This window comes from Adiantum capillus-veneris, chromosome 1 (genome assembly GCF_014529385.1).
Source record: "Adiantum capillus-veneris isolate H3 chromosome 1, ASM1452938v2, whole genome shotgun sequence".
NCBI lineage: Eukaryota > Viridiplantae > Streptophyta > Polypodiopsida > Polypodiales > Pteridaceae > Adiantum > Adiantum capillus-veneris.
Window position 1 is genome coordinate 66,036,503 of NC_140931.1, and position 19,086 is coordinate 66,055,588.

The 19,086-nt window shown below is 45.4% G+C and overlaps 1 protein-coding gene across 1 annotated transcript in view; it reads right to left on the reverse strand.

The window, feature by feature from the left end:
• Positions 1–416: 416 nt before the first annotated feature.
• The window catches only part of LOC147464920 (centromere protein O), a 45,181-nt gene continuing 26,511 nt past the window's right edge, over positions 417–19,086 (reverse strand). Inside the window, exons 8-20 of the mRNA XM_086524315.1 lie at positions 4,527–4,583; positions 4,391–4,430; positions 4,259–4,307; positions 4,077–4,147; positions 3,764–3,822; positions 3,595–3,672; positions 3,384–3,441; positions 3,016–3,152; positions 2,867–2,923; positions 2,667–2,764; positions 2,397–2,590; positions 1,078–1,234; positions 417–967 (exon numbers count right to left, since the gene is read on the reverse strand). Coding sequence (XP_086380441.1) covers positions 1,131–1,234; positions 2,397–2,590; positions 2,667–2,764; positions 2,867–2,923; positions 3,016–3,152; positions 3,384–3,441; positions 3,595–3,672; positions 3,764–3,822; positions 4,077–4,147; positions 4,259–4,307; positions 4,391–4,430; positions 4,527–4,583 — 1,002 coding nt within the window. The 3' untranslated portion in view covers positions 417–967; positions 1,078–1,130. The remainder of the gene's footprint in view (positions 968–1,077; positions 1,235–2,396; positions 2,591–2,666; positions 2,765–2,866; positions 2,924–3,015; positions 3,153–3,383; positions 3,442–3,594; positions 3,673–3,763; positions 3,823–4,076; positions 4,148–4,258; positions 4,308–4,390; positions 4,431–4,526; positions 4,584–19,086) is intronic.

A 19,086-nucleotide genomic window follows, 5' to 3' on the forward strand; every position in this document is an offset into this window, starting at 1 on the left:
CCAAGCTTATTGACCTTCGTGGACAATAATTCTCTCTCTCTCTCTCTCTCTCTCTCTCTCTCTCTCTCTCTCTCTCTCTCTCTCTGTGCATAAAGACTGCTAGAATATTCCAAGCTTATTGACCTTCGTGGACAATAATTCTCTCTCTCTCTCTCTCTCTCTCTCTCTCTCTCTCTCTCTCTCTCTCTCTCTCTGGGTAATTGCGCAAAAAGGGGCTGATTTCTATCACTTGAGAAGACCTCTTAGAAAGCCCAAATGGTGCCAACTCTAAGGGCAAGTACATGACTGATATACTTAGCATGCCTGAATGCAAAATCTCAAGAGCCATATACAATTGGCCACATACGTACGGACTAAAAAAAACTGTATGAATTGAAACAGGTCGAGGGAAAAGACCTCTTGTAAAACGAATTAAAAGTGCCCAAGCCACCTAATATAGAGGATGCCAACTGCCTCTAAAAGATATGCACTTCACACCAAAATTACTCTCAATGATTGTACTGTCGTGGTCCATTTAAGGTCATAAAACGCATAGGCAAAGTTGCCTACAATTTGGACTTACCATCCTCTTCAAGTGTGCTGGTCTTGCTGGAGGGGAAAATTGTTCCCCTTTTTTGGGGTAATGAGGACCCATTCAATTTTTACAATTGTTCTTCCTCGGTACATTCCTCGAGTGAGGAACTTCCTATCGGCGTCAGTGACTGCCCCTCTTATCTGATGGGAAGACCATTTGCCTCCCAGTGCTTATAACAGCACGGTCCTCAATACACTTGAATACACCAAGGAGGCCGATCACTTGGACAAGGGACGTGATTCCCAGCAAATACCAACTTGCGTATTTCTCAACAGATAATACACGGGTACACTCCTTCATGCCAGCTTAAAATGCAACATTCATCTAGGTGTTAGCCTAGAAAACTGACTTTTTTCAAATAAGGCCAACTTCTCACCTCCAAATGCTCCTACCCTGAAAAAACAACACAACAGATATTAGAAAAGTCAAACATAAAAACCTCCAAAACACTATTCAGGAGAGGCACCATGGTTTTCCTTAAAACTTATGAGAGCTAGCTATACCTTAACTCTTATCGAGTGCTAGGGAGTACGTATATAATCGGATGGTTATGCCTTCAAAACTGCTCATTGACCCCCAAGGCACTAGCATCCAGCTCTGGATCATCTACTGGCCGTCCAGCAAGTATGGCATTCAAGCCACTCACTAACCTCTCATAAGCTGAAATATTTACACAACCACAAACACTTACATTTCAGTCCACACTAAAGCACTGGAAAATCCGACATAATTACCAATTTGTTTCCACAAATTAATAACTAAGCACATTCAAGTCTACATCACAATGACGTCAATAGGAATGTAAGACGCAGGGAAAGGTCTCTTAGTGACCTTTCACATTAATAATACGACTGCATGCCGACTGGCGGGGAGGCCGCAAGCCATGGGCAGGAGCAATAATTACTTGGGAAAGGTCCCGCAGAAGATCATGAAGGGACCTTTCCCGGCCGTAAAGGTTCGGGGGAGGGGGCCAATAAGCAAGCGACAGGTGGCGGGTACAAGTGTGTAATGATCACTTCTGTGCAGGTGTGCACCAATCTGATGCACTTTGATTGGAGGGCATGAGCAGTATTCCAGAGGTGCTGAGGTGTCAATCATCGGACAGTTGTAAGCAAATTTTCCGGCATTTTCCGGCTCCGAAAGCAGAGTGGATGTACGGCGGGGAAGAGCTGCCCCACGACCCCCAACCTTACGGGGTAGGGAATGGTCTGTTGGTGACCATTCCCTGTAATGTAGCTGGCTGCATGGAGACTGACGGAGGCCGGAAGCCATGCAAGAGCATGCACTACAGGGAAATGGTCACCAACTGGCCATTCCCGGGCCTCAAAGTCGGGAGGAGCAACTGTAACCTACGACAATGTGAGAAGTGGCAGATTGTGGTTGCGTCAGTTGTAGGGAATTCTGACAGCTGACCTAGCGGATATCCAGCGGCCTGAAAATTCTGGCTGCCTGCGTGACAGAGATCAAGCAGCTGCAATTCATATTAAGAGCCCTGAGGTGGGAGGATGTGATTGGCAAACAGTCCAAAGCATTCGGGGTGCTGACTGGGCACACATCTGTCGGGTGCAGGCTAAAGTTACGCAGAAGAAAGGAGGCTAAATGGGTAAAACCCCCAACTTTGACAGTAAAAAACTGCTCTGCCCTAAGGAATAAAGAAGCAGTTGATATTGGATTCCCTGAGGCTTGCACAGTAGTATTAACCTAGGGCAGCATTTCTACCTCCGAATCTCCAATCTCCTATTTGCTACAAAAAACTGGTGAGTTTCAAAGCATTGCCCAATTCTTGTGTAAGCATGCCAAAACAATCACTGTAGAAGCTCACCTTCAGGTAAGACTTCCTGTTGTAGAATGATCTCAGCAAACAGCAAACTAATGGGAGAAGTCTTGGGCTTGCGGTCTTTCGAAAAGAAAGCTGGAAATTTGCCTTTCGAAGCTGGAGGCGGCCACACAGCTACTTTTGCTACAGAAGGTAAATCAGAATGCAGGTCCTCATACCCAAGCTTCACTGTTACCTTGCTGCATCACACAGAGGCCATTTTAAGAAAGGCAAACACAGACTCACGTACACAAAACAAGAAGGGAAACACAATACCAGTCGGATTCTTCCACCATAAAATCAACAGCATCACAGAGCACAGTATGCGAAATGAGCCTCAATTTATCTGACCTGGTCTCTTTGAACTTTCTTATCTGATGCAAAAAGGCCCACTTACATGCACGCAGAGTAATCGTAGCAACACAGCATTTGAAAATTTATTTTGAAAGGACTCAGAAATAATAAAATTAGAATACCTGCTCACGCCTGGATACATATGCTTGCAGCAAATCGCCCAAAATGCTGATAAACATCTACTAGCAATATGACCAAAACCAGAAAAGAAATCAAAACATGCTGGTTCAAATATGTAGCTACAAGAGAAATCGGAACTCTGCTAGTGTACCGCTGCATTAGACGAAAGATATTCTCTTTCAACTTCTTTGAGAGGTACATAAAAGGGAATCGTATGTGTAAGGACACACAAACTTTCAAAAGCAGACCGTCCCACCAGTACTAAGTAGAAACTTTCCACCAGCTTTCCTGCATAAAAGTAAAAAAACATCATTACTTAAAAGACCAGCAGTCGCTGTGTTACATAATTAAAACTAGTATGCTTAAAACTTTATTTGCATAGTAAGGCATATATTCCACGGCTCATTGTTGCAAAAAACACGATGGTGAGCATCTTTTGCCAAAAACGGATCTATTTCAAATAGGCACCACTCAAATAACTAATAGAACATAAGAACTATGCAAAGAACCCAGACTTACCTTCATGGTATGTGTCAAACTGGACAGCTATTTGATAATCTTTGAAGCCACATATGAGCTGGCAATCAGAACCACAACTTAAACAAAAATGGCCAACAGCCAAGAAAGTAATGCATGAGACATGTCCCACAAGCAGACTTGAAACTTAGAGCCCCACTTAGACCCTTCTTATGGAAAGAAAGGCATGAGACATTGATAACCACTTTCATACCTTGTTTTCTATAGTATACAAGATCCGTGCTGACTCCTCTGACTGACCATTGCTGTCTTTCCCTATATTCCATGGAAACTTGAACATACGACAGAAATTAACTTCTATGCTTATTACGCTTCTCAATGTCGAAACAACCATTCCATCACGCATCAATAAAAAATCTCACTTCTCTAAAAATGTTTGTTATTATTCGGTCATCAAATGCCTCTTCCGGCACAATTTGTACTGCAGAGCATGAAAGCAAAAATGTGAGAAGATCCATGATACAAACTCACAACAGTATAACAACACTTATTTGAGGTCAAGCTTGATTAGCAAAGCAACAGAATAAGAGAGGTGAACCCTTTCCACAAGACATGCAATAATGCAAAAAAGCTTTACATGTGCCCTTTAGAAAGAAAAAGACAGCATCCCCTTCCCTTCCAAGCCATTATTTTGAAAAAAGATAAAATAACAAGACTTGAGCAAAAAAGACCAACCACTTGTACACTCTGCTTGCGCATCACCTATCTCCTGCCGTAGACGAGCTGCTATGAGTTGTTCAGAACCACTAATACAAAAAAAACCAGTTTAATGTCTCCTGAAACACTTCACAGAACTTTGAAAATAGGGATGTAATACAATAGAATAATTTGTTACATGGTACAAGAAACTATAATACCTTACTAAACTTTCTTGTATTCGTGAGTGCACTTCTTGAAGCTTAGCCACTGCCATTGGCAAACATTAACAATAATTACCTCAAGTTTTACAAATAAAATTATCTTCTGTGAAGTCAAAATCAGGACAGTACATTTGCTTGCAATGGAGCTTAAAGAAACGTCTTCAGGTTCCTGCACAAAACTTTTTACAAGGTTATGCTAGAATCGATAAAGCAATCAACAAAAAATTATTTTACGGGTATATGTATAAAATCCTCTAAACCATACAGCTTCTCCTGCCAATGCTCGTGCTTTCTTAGTCAGTTGCTCCAGGTGCTGCAGGTTCTTTGGCAAGCAACAACAGCTGTAAGAAGGTTGCAAACAGAATCCTCTCAAGCAGCAGTACTTTGTCCAACAATGCCAAGAACATTCAATCTAGCCTCCCCCAAATTATAAGAATGACTTAAGATCTATAAACTGAGAAAAAATTCCACGTGCAGCACTAGCGTGCGTGCGCGCGCACACACAGAAGGGAGGAGAGTCCCTTTTTTTTTTTTGAGGGGGGGGGCGGGGTGGGGCACTATATATCTTACGAAGAGTCAAAGAGAGGGGCGATGAGGCTATCCAAAATGGGGTTACACTATGCAAAATTTATGGGCTATGCAGCAGCTGGCTATAAGTTATTTGGAGATACTTTGTTTGAGAATGTTGTTTGCAATTGTTTGATCTTGTTTGAGCCTTGTCTGAACTTCTTGTATATTGATTAAGCTTGCTTGGATCTGGTTGGTATCTGTTTGAACTTGTTTGGACTTTATGGAAGTTTGGAATCTAAAAAGACCCACTCTAAGCGGTCTTGGACCGGGTACAACGGTTGGACAAAGTCCACGACCTGTTGTAACGATTATTATTTACGGTTGGCCAAGGGTCCAGAGTCCCAGTGTAACCAATTGGATAGATCATAGAGCCTAGGACCCAGTACAACAATTACTCAGACCCCACTAAAATTATAGGACACTTGTCTGGATCCGTTATGCGGTTTTCACTGAACAGGTTGGCAGTATATATCTCACTTTATGTTTTCTTGTCCGAGTAAATGCATCTGTGATTTCTACCCTTTTAACCCTGGAAATTTCAATTCTAGTCCATCAAAAGTTCTAGTTCCTCCTTCAACGAAAGCACAAGGTATGAACTCATAGTAGTCACCACCCACAAGACAATATAAGCGTCACCTCCATCATGCATAGTATATACCACGATATCCTCACCAATGCCCAATAGTGGGTGTAGAGCTAGGTACTAACATATGCTCCCAACACAGCGCACACCACACGTACACACACATGAGAACCTGTCAGAAACACAATGTTGAATGTGCCGAGTTTCTGTCATGACTCCAGAGATCAAGGGCAGACTCAGCCATAATGAGGCCTAGCAGTTAAAGAAGCTTTAAATCATAAAAATTAGCACAAAAATGTGGTAGTTGATAGGGCATACACACCACAAAAGATAGAAAGAAATAGCACAATATCAACTGGTTGTAACTCGAACAAAAACTCACAATGTGAAGTCTACATGTCCACTATACGACTAAACAATATACCTAGATGAATCCAGGATAAGCCCAGATTCACCCTTCAAGGAAAGTGCAAGGTACAGACTCATGGTAGTCATCCACAAGACAATATACCCATCAGCTCCATCATGCATAGTATTGACTAAATACCACGACATCCCCACCAACATCATCAGCGCCCAATAGCGGGTGTAGAATTGTCACGTGCACATGGCTCTGTGTGCCACGTGGACATGCTTCATTGACTTCCAGAGCCAGCTTTCCCCTTCTTCCTAGATAAGGGTGCCTAAAATCCTAGGAGGATTAGTACTGGCATTTTTGTGAGCCTGCTCACAGGTTCTGCATGTCCGGACGAGTCCATAGATTAGCTTTTCCAGTTTTGGAACCCTCCTTCATAAATGGTTTGTACACGCGTTTTGATAGATCTTCATACACTACGGTAGGCATCTGGCATGACGTGCATATAGTTTTGGGCTAGAGGAATCCGACGAGCCATTCCCTGCGTCAATCAAATTCTCGGGACCGGGCAGCCAAGCATTTGAACAAGTTGTTGATCACCTAGCGCTAGCAGAAGAGCAGCCTAGCGTTTCCAGTTTTCAGATCAGCCTGGCGATTTGTGCTCAAAAATCAGTCGACGTTTACTACAGTTAGCTTTCTGTCACATTCTTGGGCACCCCAAGTCGAGAATCCGACACGACACATGAGAGAATCACTTAAAATACTTCACATCTTAAAAACTTGAGTCGACACGGCCTGGCGAAGTTCCGTGCCCAGAGAGATTGGCCCCAAAGACTGGCGCCCCTTTCGGTATTTCTTTTATATTAATGCTCGATCAAAGTACAACTCCCGCGGATCCTTGGCTCTCAAACTCTGCGTCCATATGCTTTGAAGAGTGAGGCCCTTGGGCTCCTTTTATTCTTACAAGGGATGCCAAAAGCAGAGCCCCAAAAGCAGTTGAACTCTCCCAAAAGCAACTGGTCCTTTCCCTCTTATGTACAGTACGGTGCCAGGAGTGATGCCCTGCACACTACGCACTGCTCTCTCTCCCCCCTACGGGCAGTTATGTTACGCCCCTCAAGTGGGCTTCTCATTTGACCAATGTACAGTTGTGTGGGTTCATGCGCGATTGCCGAGGCAAGAGCCCTACAGGTGCAAGAGCTCGAGGACTTGCTACAGATGCGACTAGCACGCGAAACGGAGCCCGAAACAGGGAATTACAGCCTGTTGTGCATTTTTGCACGTTTAGGGTTTCGGCCCTAAATGGTCTCTAATACCCCCAGGAGGAGGGACCGTTGTAGAGGTGATCTGGCGCATTTTCGGGGCAGAAAACAGAGAATTCAGCGTGCTGCAGATTCTCGCCAGGTTTTGCAAAGTGATCGTATGGGACGGGAAAGTCATCTATTGCGTGGGGATACTGACTGTAATGCGTCCTAGTACAGTTATGCTGCCGAAATCAAGCCAGAACAGATGGAATTCAGCCCAGATTGTGCGGGGCAGCTTGTAGGAAATCACAGGTTTTCTTCTCTGTTAAAGAATAAAGAAATATACCTAGATGAATCCAGGATAAGCCCAGATTCACCCTTGAAGGAAAGTGCAAGGTATAGACCCATGGTAGTCACCCACAAGACATTATAACCATCAGCTCCATCATGCAGCTTGTAGGAAATCACAGGTTTTATTCTCTCTGTTAAAGAATAAAGAAATACCGAAAGGGGCGCCAACCTTTGGGGCCTACAGGGGTCGCTGTCTGCTTGGGAGCATTCTAGCTTCCTGGCCGTGCTTTTGTTTTGAAGTGTAATCCCATTCCCAGTTACAAGTTCCTTTTAAGTCATTGCTTTGTGTCGTAAAGTCAAGTGTGAAAGAATCAGGTGAAAGCTAACGTCTACCGCCCTACGGGCCGGTTTCAATTTCAGCCCTAGAGTTTTCAGTTTTCAGCCCGTCCTGGTCATCCTCATCATTGTCGTCGACATCGTCGGCAAGTCCATTGCATCCAGACCATTGTACCAGATTTATGCAATCTATAGCATAGACCTCTCTCGCCATAGAGAGAGGGGCCCTTGGAGAAGGGTTTGAGAACCGTCTGGTGTCGTAATCTTCTCTCTCTCTTTCTCTTAGTCTCACCACTCTCATTCACAGTAGCATTCACTTTGTTTGTGATCACTGCACTCTCTCTCTAAAGGAACGAAAGGCTCTTCCTTCCGTAAGTAAAAGGAACCCTTGAGCACAGTTTGGAGCACTCATCTTGAGCAATATCAACATTCACTTCCGCTGCACTACATAGGTATCAGAGCTTTTTGACAGTGTTCTGTATAAGTCAAGGAAAGAACAACAAGAAATTTTTTGCTTGTTGCGGTCGCAAGTCGTGTTTTTGAAGAGTGACAGGTAACCCAAGAAAGAAGGGCTTGTCCAGCCTCCCCTTGCTCCTCTTTTCACTCATTCAGAGCGGACAGTGCACTTAGCAGCCAACCAACCGACGTGAGGTGGGAAAAAGCAACTTTGGTGTGAGCGCAAGGCCGCCAAGGGGTGCGCCCGTAGGGAAGAGTCAAGCTCAGGTAAGAGAAAAGCCTTCTCAAACACCGATTGATAGCTAAAGAGCTCAAGAACCTCAAGAACTCAAGAACCTCAAGAACCCAAGAACCTCAAGAACCCAAGAACCTCAAGAATCCAAGTTCCTCAAGAACTTAAGTACAAAGGGGTGCGCCCGTAGGGAAGAGTCGAGCTCGGGTAAGAGAAAAGCCTTCTCAAACACCGATTGCAAGCTCAAGAGCTCAAGAACCTCAAGAACTCAAGAACTCAAGAACCTCAAGAACCCATGAACCTCAAGAATCCAAGTTCCTCAAGAACTTTAGTACCCAAGATCTCACTGTATGGTCATCACCCGAAGCGAAATGGATACTTTGCGTGAAGGTGATTAGAGTGGAGTTGGTGAAGAAGAAGTTTCTACACCAGGAGGATTGTTTCCCGATCCTCCCCCATCCCATCTACGCCACGGATTGCGCCAAATCCTATGGAGGCTTTGGTCAAGTCGATGATGGACATGATGCTACAACAAGAGGTGCAACGCGCCATAATGAAGCAAGCATGCGAACTCAGCGCATAGTGGCCGAAGAAAGGTGAGCGGCTATGGAGTTAAAGCATGAGGCGCAGTGACTCAAGGGACCAACGCATGCAAGAGTTGGTCCTACAAGTACTCACCTCGAAATCCGAGCCAGTCAAGGATGTGGGCAGTTCATCAGGTAGCACAAGTAGAGATGCGGACTCCAACAATCCAGTCACTGAGTAGTTGACGTTCAGTAAGTATGACAGTAAGACGGATGCTAATGTTATCCATTCTTGGTTGCATCAATTTAATGCTTACTTTGCAACAACTAAGAAAACAGGGAATAGCAAGGTTTTGACGGCAGCCATGTATCTTGCCAGAGATGCCATCAATTGGTATCAAGCGTGGCAAAAGGCACAGTTGGTCGCGCACCTAGAGGAAGCCGAAGAAGGCGTGCCCCTTTCTTTCAATTGGGCCGACTTCCAAGACAAGCTCAAGGAGCGGTTTATGCCACCTCGCTACCTAGCGCGGTTGAAAGAAGATTGGCACAGTCTCAAGCAAAATGGCATGCCAGTTATGTCTTTCTCTAACCGTGTTTTGCAGCTCAGCACCCAATTACGCAAATCGGATGATGAGCGCAAAGAGGAATTCCTTTTTGGGTTGGACGAGTATATCAAGTTTGATGTCGAAGTACTCGACCCAGTGGATCTTAACAAGGCGGTAACAATTGCTCTCGCACAAGAGATGAAGCACAACAAAGGAAAGCCTAAGGAGAACAAGTCTTCTCACAGTACCTCTCAAACTCCTCAGAACCCACAGAACGGTAAGAATGGTAAGAATGCTAACTCTTATAGCCCATCTTTCTCCAATCCTTCGGAAATGAACTCTCAAAATGAATCTACGGGTAAAGCTAAAACACCTGCTAAACCTAAGCTAACCCCAGATGAAAAAGCTGCTCAAGGAATTATCACAGAATACATAACGCCAAAAGAACAAATCATTTATGCTATGGAAGGTCGATGTTATCAATGTCACGTCAAGGGTCATATAAAGAAGGCATGTCCTAAGACAACACCACCTAAAGAACCCAAAGCATCGACACCCCACAAGCACTTTAGTGAACCAATCTGATTCTCCGCATGTTTCTGACACACACATTGATGAGTCTCTCTTTAAATGTTATGGTCATGTGAAGGGTCAACGTTTTGTCATATTGTTTGATTCAGGTAGTATGGATGATGTGATTGGTGACTCTCTTGTAGAGAGAGCCCGCCTGGAGTAACCCAGACAACTCTCGAGGTGTCGAGCTTCGCTCCCAGTATGGACTCTCTCATTACGCAAGAGTGCCTTGATGTGTTATTCAATGTTCAACAAGCTTCCTTCCGTAGAAAATTTGTCGTGTCTCCTCTCTCAAGATGTGATATGATTTTGGGCATTCGATGGTTTCATGAGCATAACCCTCTCATTGATTGGGCAGACAATACGCTCAATCTGAATGCCAAAAGTGACTCTCCCATGATGATTCGTGGTAAGGAGGGTCTGCATTCTTTACCTCTCATCTCCCATGTGCAAGCGAAGCATGAATTACAAAGAGGAGCCAAAGCGGCCTTCATCTATGCCTCTCCAGTTACCCAGAGCCTCAAGGCTCCAGACAAGTATTCAGCTTTGTTTACCAAGTATGAGCACCTCTTCTTGCAAGATAATCTTCCACCCCGTCTCCCTCCCGAGCGGCCGGAGGACCATCGCATCGAACTCACGCAAGGGGCACAGCCAGTCAGTAAGGCAGCCTACCGTTTGAACAAGACGCAAGAAGAAGAGTTGGAGCAGCAACTCACAGAGTTGGTGGCCAAAGGATTCATACGCCATAGTGTAAGTCCTTTTGCTGCTCCTATCTTATTTGTCCGCAAGAAGAATGGTTCGTCTCGTTTGTGTGTTGATTAAGGGCTTTGAACAAGATGACCGTCAAGAACAAGTTTCCAATGCCTCACATTGAGTATATCCTAGATAGGCTCAATGGGGCAAAGGTTTTCAGCAAGGTCGATCTCAAAAGTGGATACCACCATGTAAGGGTATTCAAAGGCGATTTAGCATCATCTTTCCTGCGTCGTCGATCAATCGTCGACGCTCCATCTCTTCAAGCTCCGCCGGAGTAGGCCGAGACGGGTCGTACTCACGTGAATCTTCTTCGTGCTCTCCTCCCGCATCTTCGGATGCAGAGGGAGTCGATTGATCTCTGTCTGAAACCATAAGTGCCGCGTAAAAAGGATCGGATTTCCGGGTAGAAGAGAAATCGACCGTGCTCTGATACCACTATAACAGACTTGGACACTCCAAGTCGAGAATCTACCGCGACACCACAAGAATTCACTTCAAACAGTTCACAGTTCACAATTGATTCGACATTGGCCCGCCGACGGAGTTCCGTGCCTAGAGATGTTGGCCCCAAAGACTAGCGTCCCTTTCGGTATTTCTTTTTATATTAATCTGCAACTCAAAGTACACAGGAGTGGTCGGGACTCACTCTCAGACTCTGCCTCCGAATGCTCCGAGAAGTGAGAGCCCAAAGACTCTTATAAAGGTTTTACAAGGGATGCTAAAAGCAGAGCCCCAAAAGCTTGGTAAATCAAAAGCTTTTAAAATAAAGCAGAAGAGTTTCTCTCTCTCTCTCTAACTTGCGTAGCCAAAAAAGCAATCCCCAAAATCTGCCAACGCACTGCCGTAAAATCCACCGCAAAAAGGGGGGCATCCGTACAGCTAGCTGGAATTCCGCGTTTTTTGGGACTGTCGTACAGCCATGCCACGTCAGCATTTCAACGGGTCATTTCCAAGGGTTGTCCACGTGGGGAGGGTGTGTGTACAGGGCAGCCACGTCACTAGTTTGTGACAGCTTCAAGGACATGGTCGATCAATACACCCCAGATCCAAATTTTTCAGATGTATTTGGTCAAATACAAAATGGGGAGGTAGTAGCGGGATATTCTATTCGGGATGACTACTTGATGAAGAAAACGATGTTGTGCGTTACACAACCGTTGAGGGAAAAGGTTCTAACCGAATGCCACTGTCCACCATTTACGGGTCACCACGGCATTGATACCACCTTGAAAGGTGTGGAGCGATATTTCTTTTAGCCGGGACTCAAGAAGGACGTGGACGATTTTGTACAGAGTTGCTTGGTATGCCAGCAGGTCAAGTTTGATAGGCATAAAGCAAAAGGATTGTTACAACCTTTACCCATTCTGTTGCTAATTGGACTATTTCTTATTTTTAATGATTAATTTCTTTTTATGAAATTAGGATATTTTAATGTGTACACTAAGAACTGTTAAAAGATTGTAGCTACAGGAAATGCCATCAGGAACGGACAACTCTGATGTGTCATTTGATGGGTGACGGTAAACATCGCGAAGGAGTTTCTGTAAGTTCGGTGGAAAGGGCCGGGTTACGAGTGCCCCTGATGCGTCACATGATGGGTGACAGGTGCATCAGTAAGGGGGCATCCCGTAGACTAAGGAGGAAATCCGAACTGAGTAAGAAAATACGCGTAAGAACGCAAGCACAAGAATAACGATGGGTTCAATGAAGCTTTTTACGAAAAGCAGGAACAATCACGGGAAGGCAGACGCTTTCCCGTGAGGAATCTATGTTTGCATTGCATTCGTGCATGTGGTTGCATCCAGGGACGCCTGGGAAGTGTTGTGAAATGCATTGGTTTTAACTTATAAGGTTTTATTGAGTTTTTGGGTAGGTTCAGACCAATTTTAAAATATGACGGCCGCCCACTTAATAAGTGGGCAGCCACTTAGAAGATAAAGCAACAAAACCAGCCAGTGAATTCTCTCTCCTTGTTTCGGGTAGAACAGCGCAAAAAAAAAAAAAAAACGGCCGCGATCTCTACGCGAGCAGCTATTCGTGCCATGGCCAGGGAGCTATAAAAGCACCACATGCCCTCACTCAAAGGGGGTACCAACGTCAGCAAGAGAAGACTCTGCCGCCACAAGAGATCACGAGACTACGAAGCACGGAAGTCGCTTTTTCCCGCGAAAGAGCGACAAGTATCTATTGTGGATTCGCCATACGAATTGTTGTCGCGTGTTTGTGTGGTTTGTTTTGCAGGAATCTCCCGTCTTACGGGAAGGCCCTTCACGGGAAGTACGGCTTCACGCCTAAGTCACTTACGGGAAAGTACGGCTTCACGCCTAAGTCCCTTACGAGAAGGAACGGCCTTGTGTCCAAGCCCTTTACGGAAAAGCATGACCTTCGGGTCTAAGATTACACAAACGGAGGGGTTTCCTCCGGTTCTCGTACTTGTATACGAATTCTCCCTGAATAAAAGAATACTCTTAACGGGGGGGGGGGGGACCAACCCATCTTCTGGTCCCCAATATTGTGTCGATCTTCTCCCTTCTCTCATGTTTGCAAAGTATTATAATTTTCAGATTTTCTAAGTGCTCGAGTACGCTCCCGTTTTGTGACACATTCCCACCCGCCCTTGGAAAAGTATTGCTATGGATTTCATTTTTGATCTCTCGAAGACACAGAGTGGGCACGATGGTATCTGGACTGTTATTGACAAATTTAGCAAGCAAGCTCCTTACATTCCAATGAAGAAAACAGTCAAGCCAGATCATTTAGCAAGATGTTCATTGCCCAGATATTCAGATTACATGGCATGCCTGAGATAATCATCTCTGACAGAGATCCTTGATTCACGAGTTCATTTTGGAAGGCTATTTGGGAGAACATTGGCACACGGTTGCAGTTCTCGTCATCTTTCCACCCACAGACAGATGGGCAATCTGAGATTGCAAATTTAGTCGTACTGGATTTATTTGAAGTCTTACATTTCTGTTCAAAAGACTCAATGGGAAAAGTTTTTGCCCTTGGCGAAATTTGCCTACAATAACACGATCCACTCTTCGACGAGGAAGGCGCCATTTGAGATTATTGAAGGTGCTATGAAGGTTCCACCCTTCCTAAGCACGAAAGATAAGATTTTTTAAGCCGACCAATACACGAGGGACTTAGACACTGCGTTTGCCAAGGTCCGAGAGGCTTTAGAGAAATCTCACGAAAGACACAAGAAGGCAGCAAATCAACATCGTTGCGATTTGAAATTAAAGGAGGACGATCAGGAGCTCAAGAACTGTCCTGGTTAAATTCAAGAACTATCCTGCATTGGATGCGAAGTGGATGGAGGAGGAGGACCTAGCAGGTACTCCTCAGATTTTGGAACTTTACCTTGAAGCATTCATTCTACTCCGGTAGAACCCTTATTTCAGCATGGGTGAATCTAGTGCAGCGAGCTTGCACAAGAGGGGAGTCACTCCGCTCCTTTGTCAACAGATTGCCCTGATTTTTGATATAGAGTCACTGATGTCCCTTTAAGTTTCAGGGATACTGCTGGGTTGACAGTATTCTGCTGTATGACTTTATGAACTAGAATTCCCGAAAATGAAAAAGATATTGATTGATTTGTACTTGACTTGTTTAAGTGCAGGAAATGATAGACGAAATGACTGCAGCATTTCGGTCTCATAAATCTCTATGACATGATTGCAATATAAATTAGTTAATCGGGCATCTGTGAGGTCCCGACTGGACCTAGATGCGATTGCTAAATACGTTGTCAATTAATCATGGTCTGAGATTTGGAATGATTTTGAATGTGATTTGTCATATAATATCTTGTGATGTCAACTGATGTCCTGTGATGTGACTGTCGATTCGTACATGTGCTAGATGTGTTGTTCCTAGTGCGTCAGTACTAACAATCAATGTCTGCTAAGACAGTTTATGGCCTCTGTCTGTTTTGCAAGCGTAATCGCGGGCGATTACAATGCTTTCAAGAGAGGGGTGTCACAAATGGGTGACGTGGCAGTAAACCCCGGACACACACCGACATCTGGCAGCAGTACCGACCCCCGCACATTGCACTGACAGCGCAGAGTCTGAGAGTGAGCACCTTCCCACTCTCTTGTACTTTGAACACATATTAATACAAAAAGAAACACCAAAAGGGGGCACCAGTCTTTGGGGCCAATATCTCTAGGCACGGAACTACCCCAGGCCGTGTCGACTCAAGTGTGAATTGATAACTGTTTTGAAGTGAATCTCTGCTGTGTCGCGGTAGAATCTTGACTTAAGGTGTCCAAGTTTGTTACAATCAATGAGCTGTGAAAAAACTCCAAGAAGACCCAATGTAGCAATCTGCGTCATAAACTCCTCTGAATCAAGGAAAGCCCGACTAAACATTATACACTGTAGAAGCTACCATAAGCTGCAGCAATCACCAAGAGACCGCACGGACCACCATCGGATGGTGTCCTGTCAGTAGGTAGGGTAATCCAAGATGAGGGGAAAGCCAAACTCAACATTCTGCGTTGTGAAGGGCCTCTGAGAAGAAATGTGGTCAGACCAAGCTGTCTGCACCATGATCATCCTATATGAAGAAGGGAAGCTAGACTGAGCAGTCTAGGCTATGAAGATCCTCTAAGAAGAGGAAAGGCCAGACAGATCTGTCTACGTCGTCTTGCTTGTATCTCTTGCCTCGAATCCTCCGGGTGTCAACCAAAATAGAATTCGCGCCAACAACGCCACCAAACCGCATCTCGGTGTGGCTCTCAATGTGAATGAGCTGGGAGTGGCCTACTGCCCAGGTTGGGAGATAAGTTTGTTGTAAGGTTACTAAGGGTGAGTGTAAGCAACTCTGAAGGTAGCAATCCAAATGATCAGGAGTGTAGAAGAGCGACTGCACTACCATCTAAGCCAAGCTCCGGGTGACTTCGGATGTAGTCGCGGGATGCCTGATGTCCCGCATCTCGCGGGTAAACATTGCAAGAGAGTCCAAAGCACTGAAGGTCCACTCCAGTCTGTATATCCAAGCAATGAACCTGTCCAAGAAGAGATCCAAGATCCTATCCCTAAGTCCGTGTAGGTGGTCCTGTGTAAGCAAGTGATCTGGCGTGTCGAGTGGTTAGTGTCCGTCCACCCAAGATGATGGTGTCCTCTCTGGGAATGTTGGAATCCCATATGCCATGAGCATGGCCATATCTCGTGTGAACTCCTCTGATGAGTGCATAGGTGTGTCCATAGCAAACCACAAGTCACCACCCCCTCTGGAGTGCGCAACCGCCGAATGATGGCTGGAATGAATGGATCTCCCAAGGATCGTACGCCCGTAGATGATCAAGCGGATGTAAAAGATACCGTGTAATGCAGCAATCACTTAGAGACCGCATGGACCACCGCCGGATGGTGTCCAGGCAGGAGGTAGCTTCATCCTCTCTGAAAAAACACAAGCCAAGAGGCTGCTGTCTACCCAAAAACGAAACTGCGAGATGATGAAAACGCTGCTGTCCAGTGATTTTCAGCGTGCTCGTACGCTCCTGGCATGGTCCGGAATGGTGCATAGGGTCTGGGGAGGGTGGGTAATCAAAGTCACAACCGTCGGAGGGCTGAAAACAGAGAAAAAACAGCAGTTGTATGGCTGAAATCAGTGGTATATGGAGAGGATTAGGCCCAGCGAGGCACGGGATGTCAAGCCAGCTCAGTGTAGGCAAGATACAAAGTGGGCTTAGCGCTCTCCCCTCCTCTGCTGCAAAAAACGCTGCAGCCTGACAAAAAACGCCAGGTCTGGTTGAAAAACGCAAATAGAGGAGAGGGATTTTCCACGACAAAAAGGCCCAAACAGGCAGCGCTGACAGCCAGAATGCAAAACGCCAGGTATGAATGTGAAAACAGGTTGAATGGAGGTCCTCCGCGACAAAAAAGTTCTTGTTTCTTCGCTTGCCTGGCTGATGCAAAAAACGCTGGCTGATCTTTAGAAAACTCTCGCTAATCTGATCTTGGGAGGAGTACATGATGCGGGTATGCGCCAGACGATGGAGAGCCACGCGAAATGGAGCCCAAAACAGTGCATTACAGCCTGCTGTGTAAATTTGCAGGTTTAGGGTTTCGGCCCTAATCGATCCCTGATATCCCCAGGAGGTCCGGGGAAGCGAGGGGATCGCTGTACATGCAATCTGGTGCATTCTCGGGACAATAAACAGAGAATTCAGCGTGCTGCAGATTCTCGCCAGGTTTGGGAAAGTGCCCGTATGCGCCGGGAAAGTCATCCAATGCGTGGAGATTTTGTCTGTGAAGTTTCCTAATACGGTTATGCTGCTGAATTGGGCCAAAACAAGTCTTTTTCAGCCCGGATTATGTGGGACAGCTCGTAGGAAATCGCAGGTTTTCTTCCCTTTTTGATAAGAATAAAGAAATACTGAAAGGGGCGCCGGTCTTTGGGGCCAACAAGTTGTCGGCGTCTGCTTGGAAGCGCTCTAGCTTCCAAGCCGTGTGTGTTCAAAGTGTTAAATTCCGGTTACAGTTTTTAATTGCAAAGTTTCTCTGTGTCCTAAAGTCTAAAGTAAAGTCTCGGGTGAAAGCCAAAGTCTACCGCCCTACGGGACGGTTTCAACTTCCCACCCTCAAGGCCATACATATTCTGCAGTGCATGCACATTTCCTTTGGCCCTTGGTAGCCTCGTGCTAACACTTGTTGACCACTCTTGCCTCAGCTTCGGATTCAGCGCCAACAATTGCCTATTGGCTTTTTGACTTTGAACGTCACTTACCAAGTCATACTCTGGATAGCCGCACCCAAGCTAAAAGTCCGCCTACTTGATCTTGCGACGCCTCCTTCTCTTGCTACGTTGCTAGTCTCACACTATTCCCTACCCTCATATACCTTTTCTTTACCCTTGCAACCCCTAGTTTCCCGCTCAGTTTCTGTTCCCCTCTTAACTCTCGCTCTCTTGTTGGCCAAAACTTCAACATCCTGCTTATCCACCCCTAAAATATTCACCATTGGAACCTCACCAATGTCTAGCTACATCGGATTCTCGACTGCCTATTCCCTTTGGCCATTGAACTGGCCTTCACCTCTCACTCTACCAATAGCAGGTAAATACCGCCGAGGAAGGGCAATCCGGAGCGTAGTGAGCATAGTAACAAGGAATGGCCATTTTCAAGTCCCCGTTCCCATCCCAAATTCCCATTCCGAATCCCCGTTCCGTGTTTCAAACGTGAGTATCTGAAACAGGGAATGGCATTTCATGCATGTTGTCGTTTCCCGTTCCCCGTTCACCGTTCTGATTTCCTGTTCCTGGTAACTATGGTAGTGACCCTCTTCACCACAGTTGTAGCACCTGCCCAGCAACGGTCTTGCCCTACCTCTTCCTCCTCTTGGTTATCCCCTACCATCACACTTAGCCGTAACTCTCGCATTTGCTCCGACAAATCTTGAACCGTGTGCACCCACTATTGTGGAATAGTAGCCATAGCCCTATTCCCTAATTTTCCTCTTGGGCTGCCTCTCGAGGACCTTGCGATTGAACATGCGTCATCATTTCGTAGCCCATTATACCCTCCTCTATCTTCTTCTTAATCTTCCTGCTTTTTGATCGTGCAATTGCCGTTGCCCCATTGTAGTTTTCCGGGGTTTCATAGTCCACTTTCTCTCACACTTTAGGATGCAAACACGCCATAAACTTATCCAGCTTGAAATACTCACCATTGGCCAATTGCATAGCCGCTGCTACCTCTGTCCAACATGCTTCAAAACAATCCAAAAACATATTAAACTCCTCACTTACTATCACAAAGTGATGACGTGGCGGACAGCAAAAACCCTAATTTCTGCCAGAAACCCTAAAATTCTTGCAAACCCTAATTTTTGCCAGAAACCCTAATTTTCGAAAAATCACAGAGGCTGGGAAAAAAATATTCAAATGATGAGCAACGCAAATTTTGCTTTTTCTCTACGCAATGAGAAAGAGAGAGAGAATGCTTTTGCTTTCAAGTTTTGACTCTCTGTGAGAGAGAAAGCAATTGCTTTTGATTTGAAGCTTTTGGGGCTCTGCTTTTGGGCATCCTTTGTAACCTTTAAATTAGTGGGAAGGGCCTCACTTCTCAGAGCATCTGGACGCAGAGTCTGAGAGTGAATCCCGACCCACTCTCTTGTACTTTGAACTGATTAATATAAAAAGAAATACCGAAAGGGGCGCCAGTCTTTGGGGCCAATATCTCTAGGCACGGAACTCCGTCGGGCCAGTGCAAATCTATTGTGATCTGTGAATTGTTTTGAAGTGGTTATTTGGTGCTGTCGCGGTTGATTCTTGACTTGGAGTGTCCAAGTTTGTTACAGTGGTATCAGAGCACGGCCGATTTCTCTTCTACGGGAAATCCGATCCC